The sequence below is a fragment of the Salminus brasiliensis genome, chromosome 4 (assembly GCF_030463535.1).
Source record: "Salminus brasiliensis chromosome 4, fSalBra1.hap2, whole genome shotgun sequence".
Taxonomy (NCBI): Eukaryota; Metazoa; Chordata; class Actinopteri; order Characiformes; family Bryconidae; genus Salminus; species Salminus brasiliensis.
The window spans coordinates 48031148-48043289 of record NC_132881.1 but is presented as its reverse complement, the minus strand read 5'-3'; the positions used below and the strand labels follow the sequence as shown (position 1 = coordinate 48043289).

Genomic DNA, 12142 nt, shown 5'->3' with positions numbered 1-12142 from the left:
CATTTGACAAATATGCAAAAATAGACGAAATCTGAAAGAGGCAAATATTTTTTCTTGCTACATTAATATTTACATTAAAATGTAATTAGAACATTTTTAGTAATTTTTTTTAAATATTATTAAAATATTAATGATATATTGTCACACAGAACCTTGTATCTTCATCTTTATCGTTTTTCACTTCTTTCCACAATGTGAATCTGGCAGTTGTTCTTTATACTGTCTCAGAATTGATGTCTCTTCCTGATGAACGGACCAATAGAAACGCTCCGACATGAGTCTGAATAAAATATCTTACATTAAAACTTAGGAAGGTTTTTTTCTTCTCCTGTGAAGCTGCTCTTCTACAGATACGAGGTCCATTTACTGAAGATACAGATTTATTATAAATCTCTGAATTAAATGTCAAAATGACAAATATGAAAAATAGAAGAAATGAAAAAGAAGCAAATACTTTTTCACAGCACTGTGGGTGTGATAAGAGCTTGTTACATTAATATTTACATTAAAATGTAATTAAAATTAAATGCACATATATATGTATGCATGTATAATAAATCATTTTGATCTGGCAGGTGTTTTTTACCCCTGATTTTTACACTGACTGCTCCTTTAAAGCTGCTGTTTTGGAGTTACAGCGGAAAAATAACAATAATAATAAATAATAATAAAAAAAAACTACATATAATGTAATGTTTTATTATATGGTAACAGTCACATCCCTTACAGAGACACACTTCTAAACTTTTGGATGATAAACTGTCCCAGAATTAACTGTAATAAACAATATTACTGTCAGATTAAGACCATTTTATGCTGCTGATATATTGATAATATGAAAACATAACAATGCAAATAAACTCTTAAAAAAAAAGCAATGAAATTTAAATATTTACAGATTTTCTGATGTTGGAATTGGAATATGCAAATATATTATAATGTTAAAAAAAATAACTAAATGAAAATACTAATTAATTAAAATGTCTAATTCACCTTAATGAGCTCTCCAACGCTCACAAAACTAACTGTTCAGAACGGATCCCGGCTTTTGAGCCACGGATCGTATCATTTTTCGGATGTCAGTGGCAAACTGTGTTTGTCCACCAGAGTCTCGTGAGTTTTTGGTCAGTGGTGTTCAGCCTTCGCTCTGCTTCCCCGTGAGGCTCGTTAGTTTGAGTCAGGTAAGGTATAAAAATCTTTCGGGGTGCGCAGTGACATCCAACATGGCGGTTCTGCAGTGCGGTCCAGAACCTTTCCGGGACGCTACTGATGTCCGTTTACGGCTTGAAGACATGGTGAGAAAGGCTGCAGCAGTCCTTCGCTACTGTTGTTAACCTAATGGCGTCTGCAGGTTCAGCACCTGTCGCTGTCCGCTCTGCATTTACGGCATTTAGCAGACGCTCTTCTCCAGAGCGACTTACAAAAGTGCTTTGCTATTTACCCAAGAAGAACCTCAGCTAGTTAGAATAGACTAATAGTTCAAAGGAGGGTCTTCAGTCTGGGTTTAAGGACAGCGAGCGTTGGACTCTACTGTTCGGACACCCAGGGGAAGTTCATTCCACCACTTCGGTGCAGGACAGTAAAAAGTCTGGACGCTCGTCTTCCGTGGATCTTAAAGGATGGCGGGTCGAGCCGAGCCGTACTTGAAGCTGGAAGGGCTCTGGGTGCAGATCGGCTTTTGACCATCGCCATCAAGTATGGAGGGGCTGTCTGGTCCAGTCTTGGCTTTGTAGGCCAGAGTCAGGGTTTTTTAGAGGTGCCATTACAGCTGTGTTGGTCACTGAATACACTGTTTTCCCCATGACAGACGTCACTGTCTGCTCACAGGCTCGTCCTGGCCTCTGTCAGAGACCGGACGAGAGAAGCGAAGAGCGTGGCTGGTTAAATACACACTAATAAACACAATGGGCAATAGGGAGGTCAGCGGATACGCTGGAGGTCATGTCCATATAGTGTAGGATAACTCGATAGTGTATGGCAGCTGTTCTTTCCATTGGATCAGAACTGCCTGATGAATGGACCAACAGAAATGCTCCAAAATGCTCCACTGACTTCCACTGTGCAGCGTAATTCAGATGGAGGGACCGAACTTTCGGCACATGGTGATTCTCCTCTCCTCTCCAGCTGAAAGGGCTCATAATATTCATCACAGCTGTGCCCTGCGTGTTTCCTGCGTTTGAGTTTTAATCACATTAGCCTACACGTAGCCTTATTGGATTAGCCGGCCTTATCTGGCCACTGCGGTATTAGAGGCTTAATTCGCCCACATCTGGGCCAGTGGCATTGAGCCTATTAAAATGTTTGCCGTGGCTTAATCACGATATCTGTCACGGTCGCCTTGTCGCTGCCAAGCGCTTCTTAAGAGTGACTGAAATGAGGCGGCTTTAGTCTGACCGCAACACGTGGACTCAGTACACCTCCACAGGAGCCCGGAGGAGGCCGGAGGAGGCCGGAGGAGGCCGGAGGGGGGGGTAAATAAACAAATGATGGTGTCCCGTAAAGACTGATAATGCGGTTCTGAGGTGAAATGTGTGTTATTTTCTGAGTAAAGCATGAGGTAATTAACATACGCCGATACTGCCATTACTGCTATTACTACTACTACTGATAATAAACTGCAGCACAGCCAGTAAAGTCCTCTGAGCTGAATAAATACAGCAGTGTTAGCAGCTAAGACCCAGGTTCTGACTTCTAACATCTAAAAACTGTGTTCTCTGGAGTGATGGTGGTGGTGGAGCTCCATCCAATACTTTTGGGATGAGTTGGGGATGAGTTAGGGATGATGAGGTGAGTTGGGGCGGTGATCATCATCATCATCATCATCATCCAACATCCTGACCTCACTAATAATGCTCTTGTCGCTGAATGCAATCAAATCCTCACACCAATGCGCCTCCAAACTCTAGTAGAAAGTCTTCTTCTCTGGACAGTAGAGACAGTTACTCCAACAAAAGCAGGATTGACTCTTTTTAATAGCCTTAATTTCAGAAGAAGCAATGAACAAGCAGGTGTCCCAATACTTTTGTCCACATAGTGTATTTAAACTAACTGTCCCCTGTGAGATAGTTTTCCCACTCCTCCATGCAGAATTCTTTCAGCTGTGTCTTTCAGTCTCCTGATGAGATTAAGGTTTTGGGATTTGACCTCCTGAACTTTGACATCACGGTGGCGAGAGCTACCCGTACTGAGGTGAGTTTACTGTATGGACAAAAGTATTGGGACACCTGAAATCAAGGGTATTAAAAGGAGTTTCTCCAGTTTTTGTTGGAGTAACTGTCTCTACTGGCCAGGAAAGAAGGCTTGATACTAGATATTGGAGAAGCATTGCTGTGAGGATTTGATTGCATTCAGCGACAAGAGCGATAATCAGGTCAGTATGTTGGATGACGATCACCAAATCATCCCAATGTTAATTGATGGAGCACCACCACCATCATTCCAGAGAACACAGTTCTTCCACTGCTCCACAGCTCAATGCTGGGGGGCTTTATACCCCTCTAGCCCATGCCTGGGATTATTAGGCTGCGTGGTGCCAATAGGCTCATCTAGTTTACTTGCTCCAGAAAGTCCTATGAGAGTCCTATTCTATTGGCAGTACAACTTATATATAAAATAGCCAAATGTGTTCATTAGATGGGGTGTCCACAGACATTTGGACATATAGTGTATGTGGGTTGTCAAATCCACTGTACCAGCCAATCAGAGCAGAGTGTGTTCTTTTGTGTCATTCTCAGGTAAAATAACAGGGTGGTAAAATAGGCTTTTTCACCTCGACCAAAGTCCCCCTTTGTAAATACTCAGTTTGGGGTGGGTGAGGCCTCTCTTGAGGACTCCTGTGTATCCCAATATGAAGGAGAGTTGCTATGGTTACACCGCCTGTATGCAAAATCAGAACTACCCCGGGAAAACGCTCTACTTGTTAGCGATTAGCTCTTAATAGAAATAGAGGCTCGGCTCTGGCGACGCCTCTGGCCTGCCGCTGGGTCAGGCAGTGCGCGGCCCTCTTACACTCCGGTGCTATTATCTCTGCGGAGGTCACAAGTGGGTCTGCACGAGGCTGTGTGGTTGCCGTGGTAACCGGACGAATTTCTGAAAGGGGGAGGCTGAAGAAATACAACTGGTGAAATCTAAAAGAGCAACAGGAGTGTGACAGGTCAGGATACACACCCTCTCTCTCTCTCTCTCTCACACACACACACACACACACACACACACACACACACATGCATGTATGTAGAAGCTGTATTTAAATGCATGAATAAAGGCAAACAGCACTCAGATAACCTCTCTCCACCACACTCTCTCTCTCTCTCTCTCTCACACACACACACACACACACACACACACACACATGCATGTATGTAGAAGCTGTATTTAAATGCATGAATAAAGGCAAACAGCACTCAGATAACCTCTCTCCACCACACTCTCTCTCTCTCTCACTCACCTCTTGTTGAATGGGTTTTCGCCGCCAATGACATGCGTGCTTTCAGGGCCGACGAGGAAGCTGATTCGCTGGTAGAAGGACTGAGCCGCCTGCTGGGAGGAAGCGGATTGGCCCTGGCTGATGATGTCGGTGGGGTCAGGTGACCCGCGGCAAAACAGCTGCGTCTGACAGGAGCTCTGCAGACAGCAATCCGGATCCATACAGTCCACCAGACCGTCTACACACACACACACACACACGTAAAGAGATTGTAGTGACTCAAACAGCACAGTAGAATCTGTAAAAGCTGCACAGAGGTGTGTACCACACACACACACACACACACACACTGTGTCTGACTGTAAGCACATATATACACACATACATATATACATGAACACACACACACACACATACACACCTATGAACTCAATCACACACCCCTGTGCACACACTAAAGGCACACACTCACGTTGTGCACACACACACACACACACACAGGAGCATGCACACACACACACACACACACACACAGGAGCATGCACACACACACACACACACATACAAAAACCCAAGCAAACACACACACACACATATATGAATTCATATACATATACACATATACCCACAAGCACATACACACGTAGGCATAAAACGAGCAAGTCCACACACACTCATGAACACACACAACACACACACACACATACACATATGCGCACATACAAGGTATTAGGCACCAGTAGAACACACTCTCCTTCACTTTCCCTTGTTCTAAAGTGCTAAAGTGAAGTCATCGTTCTAGGATGTCACCGTACAGTCAGGGCTGTTTTATTGCTTGTAGGAAGAACCTCAGTGACCGTGTGTGTGTGTGTGTGTGTGTGTGTGTGTGTGAGTGTCAGAGAGAGAGAGACAGAATGGAAAGCATTAGCGTCCCTTCGGGTGCACTGCTGCTTTCACTCTGGGGAATACTCCTTCAAAAGTAGCGCCCTATGTAGGGAACAGCATGTTTCATTTGAGACGTGACCCCACGGGGGAAGGAAAGCAAATATAAGGACTAAGTAGGGCAGTGTAAAACACACACACACACACACATACAGCAGGGCTGCATAACACGGACATTCTGTGATCTGCCACACAATATTATTAACCCTTAGAAGTAATTAGATACATACACAGCTGTGTAATTAATTATACAATTACATAATTACATTACAAGTAATGACTTCTTAGCCCCTTCACCGTGACCTGTGATGATTAACCATCGGCCTGCATACTTAATGAGCATCACATGACTCATCTAACACCCACAGAAACCCAGCGGGGTCTGTGATTGGTCAGGATGCTCACAGGACACTGTGATTGGCTCAGACTTCTACAGCTCAGTAAACAGCAGGTACACACACTACCCTCAGCCATTTCTTACACTTAGTATATAAAAAGCCCCCCACCGCTAGGGGTTCTACACACACACACACACACACACACACACACACATCTCCTATTAATTTCTATTCATCTGACCTTCTGACCTTCTCTGATCTCCTGACATGCTGTGGCATGACCCGAGGAGGCTTGCTGTTACACAAATGCATAATGCTACACCATTTGTCCAAAAGTTTGTGGACACCTCTTCTAATAAATGCACTCTAATCTATTAGATGCACTTCTAATAAATTTGCAATATGCAAATGAGCCCTCTAACCATTCCCAGTGTGCTGGGTCTCCTGACCAATCACAGCTCCTGACGAGTTTGGTCAAATACAAATTATAGGTAGTATTTAGAGTTTAACAATGAACAACCTTAGGGCATACCTTAGGGCATTGGGCACGGTGACCTTTAGGGTCAGGGGCTCATGGCTGCTCCAGAGCGCCTCGCTCTATTGGTCAGTGCTTTTCTATGGAGATGTGTGCTGTGTGTCAGCAATGGGGCACCTTAAAGCAGCTGAGGTCATTCATTAGAAGTGGTGTCTGTATACTTTTGGACATGTAGGGTACATATGCATCCCTGTGGGCTGGGAGAAACTGTCTGTTTTGCTTGAAGAGCATCGGACACACATCCACCGCGTCCAAAATCACCAAACTGCTTCATGGGTGATCTGACCCCTTTATAAATCTATGGTCCAAAGTCAACACACACACACACACACACACACACACACACACACACACATATATATATATATACAAACTCACAGACACAGACAGAAACTATTCCCCACATGTGTTAGCATGGCTATGTCCAGGCCAGCATACATTACAGGACACACTGCGGATGTGTGTGTGTGTGTGCTTATGCAGTGCTGTGTTTATTATTGGAGTCCAGACTGACGTGTACTGGAGACGCTGGTCATGTGGACGCACCATTTTACAGCACTTTAACCGTGACTGTATTCAAAGGAATATAATCTAAACAAAAGCAAACAGAGCGGTGGAAACACACCAGCGGCCGCTCAGGACCGGTCAGCGCAGCGCTGTGTGTTTATTTCTGAAAGCGATAAAAAAATAGTAGAACCCTAATTAACCCTTCTGTAGCTGCAGGACAAAGGAAGTGAACCCTTTGATTCATGCTTTCATGTTTGAAAAAGAGGAAGGCCTGTGTTCTGGAATGGTCAGCTTGGAGTTCTGACCTTCTCTGGTCTACTGAGATGCTGTAGCACGGCCTGAAGAGGCCTGCTGTAACGCAAATGCACAGTGCTACGAGATATGTCCAAATGTTTGTGGACACCCCTTCTAACGAATGCATGCAGCTATTTTAAGGCTCACCCATTGCTGACATAGATGTGCAAATGCACACACACAGCTTGTCTAGTCCCTGTAGAGAAGTAGGACTGCCAATTGAATAGGACCCTCTGGAGCAGATCAACTAGATGGCTGCCTAATAATGCCAGGCGTGGGCTAGAGGGGTATAAAGCCCCCTAGCATTGAGGAGCTGTGGAGCAGTGGAAGAGCTGTGTTCTCTGAAATGATGGTGGTGGAGCTCCATCCAGTACTTTTAGGATGAGTTGGTGAGTTGGGGGTGAGATGGGGTCACTGATGTCTACATTAGCCTGGGAGCTCCAGTGTAACAGTAAAGGAGCTGAACTTGACCGTGTCTTGGCTGACTGACTACATTAAAGGGGGTAAAGAGGGTAAAGAGGGTAAAGAGGGGCGGAGCGGTGTAAATCTCTGGCCAAACTACGGCTTTAAGCCTCAGTGGGAGTCGGCATCGCCCCGAACACAACTGCTGTTTGTTTTCTCAGCTAAATGCAGGCGGAGAGGAGAGGTTCGCTGTAGCCTCCCTTGACGTCTGTCAGACCACGAGGCATGGCATCTCTCCCAGAGAGAGAGAGAGAGAGCCAACAGAGTGTAATGAAGGAGAGAGAGAGAGAGAGAGGGAGGGGATGTAATAGAAAAAAGAGAGAGGAAGAGAGAGAGAGAGAGAGAGACAGAGAGAGAGAGAGAGAGGAAGAAAGAGAGAGAAATAGATAGAGAGAGAGAGAGAGAGAGAGAGAGAGAGAGAGAGAGAGACAGAGAGAGAGAGAGAGGAAGAAAGAGAGAGAAATAGAGAGAGAGAGAGAGAGACAGAGAGAGAGAGAGAGAGAGAGAGAGAGAGAGGAAGAAAGAGAGAGAAATAGAGAGAGAGAGAGAGAGAGAGAGAGAGGGAGGAAGAAATAGAGAGAGAGAGAGACAGAGAGAGAGAGAGAGAGAGAGAGAGAGAGAGAGAGGGAGGAAGAAATAGAGAGAGAGAGAGGAAGAAAAAGAGAGAAATATATATATATATAGAGAGAGAGAGATGGGAAAAAATAGAGAGAAATAGAGAGAGAGAGAGAGAGAGAGAGAGGAAGAAAAAGAGAGAAATAGAGAGAGAGAAAGAGAGAGAGAGAGAGAGGAAGCATGTAATAGAAAAGAGAGAGAGGACAATAGAGAGAGAGAGTCTCAGGGTGAGGAACTGAAACACCTTAACACACACACACACACACACTCACATACACATGGAAGCATACTTACACACACACAGACACACACAGCTCACACTCTCTCAGTTGGAGCTCGACCCTCACCTCCTTCGTTGTCCTTGCCGTCCGCGCAGAGGGTTTCCATGGCGACATCGCAGCCGGCCCCCCTCCAGCCGGGCTGGCAGACGCAGTGCCATCCGTTCTGATCCAGAGTGCAGCGGCCATTACTGTTACACAGCCCGGGACAGCCCTCTGCACACACACACACACTCCGTTAGACACAGGTAGAGAGAACGTGCAAGACAGACAGAGAGAGAGAGAGAGAGAGAGAGAGAGAGAGAGAGGCAGACAGGTGAGTGTCATAGTCAGGAATGTGTGTGTGGGGGTGGGGGTGAGTGTGTGTGTGTGTGAGTGAGTGGGAGATAAAGAGAGAGAGAGAGAGTGTTTTTGCATGCATGTGTGTATATGCATTAATATACACCTGTGCTCTTTTCGAGTGTGTGTGTGTGTGTGTGTGTGCACAGGTGAGTTCTTGAGAAAAGGCTGCAGTGGAACATGGTGCACTTGGGACCTGTGTGTGAGAGTGTGTAAGTGTGTGTATGTGAGAGAGAGAGAGGGAGAGAGAGAGAGACAGAGACTGACAGACCTCTTCACAGATAATAAAGTAAGTGGCAGATGAAAGAGGTCAAAAGGTCAAACGTGAACACAGAGTGACACTGGACTCGGCACAGGCCGGGTGAGACTGAGATGCACAACGGCTGTAAATTCACATGAATGTAAACAAAAAGTCTTCACCACCACCACCACTGCCATCTTCATCATCATCATCATCGTCGTCATCATCATCATCATCACTATCATCATCCTCTCAGCAAAACCCAAACGGATTGGTTGCTCACACTGCCCCTGCATTAAACCCCGCCTCTAAATAATGACTCTCTAACCGTGGCTTAGTGACTGTAACTAGGTCTGGGCAACTTCAGAATTTTACCCACATCCTAAACGGAGGACCGTCGAGGAGAGATTGCATCCGAGAGTCCGAGAGACTCATGAGTTTAACCATGCTAAAGCTCCACTGGCTGGAACAGGGAGAACGGTGTCTCCATCATTCCCACTCCGGGCCGGAGCGCTGCTGCTGCTACTGCACTATGGAGGTTTGGTGGTGGAGCTGCAGGAGGAGAACCTCTCTCCAGAACTGCTGCTGTGTGACGCTCCGTAACCCATAGAGTCATATTAGTGTACAATCCTGTAGTATTACTCTACCGCCTCAGCCCACATGCTGCTCCACCTTCAGATCAAGCTTCTGCAGCTTGTCTCAGCTTGTCCAGAAATGCTTGTGTACAGCTGTCTGGCCATGAGGGGGTGCTTAACTTCAGGTGCCGCTTCAGCAGTAATTTACTGTAGTTATGAGAGTGAAGAGCTGAAGTGTGGGCCTTAAAAGCAACTGTCAAACTGTACCAAAAAAACCCCTAATTAAATATCTTTTGACTTATTATTATTTATATATTAATAAATCCTTACATTACATTAACACTTTCATGATTTAATTACTATTGTTAAAATATACAAAACGCTAATATACTACTATTATATAATGCATTTATTATATTTATATGCGATAGGAATCGAGATACATACAATTTATTTCCCCTAATATATTATTACTATTTACTTATTATTAAGCATATTAAGTATTGTTAATTTATTTATTATATTTATATACACCATAAACAGGCAATCAAAGCAGAATTTTGTATTTACTGCAGTGGTTCTAAAGTGAACTACACTCCACACCTTTAGGGGGAGCCCCTGAGCAAAAATATTATTGTTAAAAATAAATAAATAAAATAAATAAATAAGTAAATAAACAACAATAAATTCAAGCAAATTAAAAATGTACATACTATTTTACTTATTATATTACTAAATATTTATCATTAATATTCTAATATATTACTTAATATTAATGTATTCCTTATATTTCTGCCTTTTTGCAGTTTTTAAAGCCTTCATGTCTCAACACAGGTATCAAAAATGAGGCTTTTCCTATGTGATGGTATTACAGCCTAATCTGAATGGAATACAGGCTGTAGACTTTGTGGGTTTTTTCAGCATCAAAGTGTGTAAATATATATCAAATGAAATGTGGATGGTATTAAAATATCAATCTTAGGTGATATGACATTAATCCAAAGTGGATTGAGAGGAGGGTGGGTGGCAGCTTTATAAGGATATGATTTTTATCATTCCTTTGTTCCGATGGCAGGCAGATGGCGTTCCCTTACACCTTCTCAAATTAAGCCCTGAGCACAGGAACGATGCTCCCCCTCATGGAATCACTCTTTAATGAGGCTTGTCACTTTCTGACGCTGATCTGATGGCTTTAGCATCTATCTTTATCCTTTTACTGCCAACAAATCACAGTAGTACATGCCTGTAGCTTTCAGAGGCTCACTGGCGGCCTATCAGTCTACCCAGTGAAGAAATCTGGGACGCACCCCTTCACAAAATACACCACATACCCAAATGTATGTGGACACCCCTTCTAATGAACGCATTCAGATACTGTAAACTTTTACTTTTTAAACCCTCTGCTGACACACATGTGCAAATTCGCACACACACACATACATACACACTCAGCTTGTCTAGTCCTTGTAGAGAAGTACTGCCAATAGAATAGCCAGGTGTAGGCCCCCAGCCCTACGTCAGCAGCCCTCACTAACACTAGCTTAGCTCAGCAGTGCTCCTCCAGAGTCTAGCAGAAAGCCTTCTTCTCCTCCGGACAGTAGAGTTAACAGTCACTCCAACAAAAGCAGGAGACACTCTTTTTTTAACACCCTTGATTTCAGAAGAAACAATGAAACATGGGTGTCCCAATACTTTTGTCAACATAACGCCATAAGCCTGTACTGGAATTCGGGACCCACTGCTTTAAAATATACTGGTAGTTTCACCTAGCAAACTGTCCGCACTATCAGAAATCTCCGTCCTCGACATGCCGGGCTGGAAAGATGGCCAGACCTAGTGACAGTAACCGACGTGGGGGCGGGGCTTTAGTGAAAGGTCAATTTAACCGGTGAAAGAAAGCAGCTGAAGTTCAATCAGAATCCAAATAAGAGGAGTAGTATAGAGTGAATCCACAGTAAAATAAGCCACCCAATATGCAGACGGGTTGAATTTCGTAGAATAAAAGGTGAACGGAAAAACAAATAGAAGCAACTAAGAATAAGGTCATGGAGTGAGGAGGAGGAGAGAGAGAGGCCTGTGAGTTTTTAGAGCAGCATCCATGTGAAGCTACAGCACACAGAGAGGAAGAAGAGAGAGAGAGAGAGAGAGAGAGAGAGAGAGAGAGAGAGAGAGAGAGAAAATCCTGGCATAAAGTATAGAGAGGAACGGCTGGGTCTGGGGTGTGCGTGGCGCCTCCAGTGCTATACTTTCTGCCCAGGGCACATTCTGCTGCACAGTTGGTGGGAGGGAGGGAGGGAGGGAGGGAGGTAAGGGAGAGTCTGGAGGGGTCAGGGTGGAGCGGTGGGGCGAGGTAGCGGGGAAAGTGTGGGCGAGGGGGTAAAAAAAGGGGGCAAAAGCAGCAGCAGCGGCAGCAAAGACAGCTGGACCAACAGACATCAGGATTCAGGCTACGGGATGCATGAAGACAGGACCCACAGGATTCCAGAAAACAAAAAAACGCAGGGACCACATGTGTGTGTGTGAGAGTGTGTGTGAGTGTGTGTGTGGGTTTATAGTATAGTATGTAGTATTTTTTTATTTATCTATATAA

At 44.5% G+C, this 12142-nt stretch overlaps 1 protein-coding gene across 1 annotated transcript in view; it reads right to left on the bottom strand.

The window, feature by feature from the left end:
- tenm3 (teneurin transmembrane protein 3) overlaps positions 1-12142 on the bottom strand; it is an 890613-nt gene that overhangs the window by 87586 nt on the left and 790885 nt on the right. Inside the window, 2 exon segments of the mRNA XM_072677215.1 lie at positions 4448-4664; positions 8467-8613. Coding sequence (XP_072533316.1) covers positions 4448-4664; positions 8467-8613 — 364 coding nt within the window.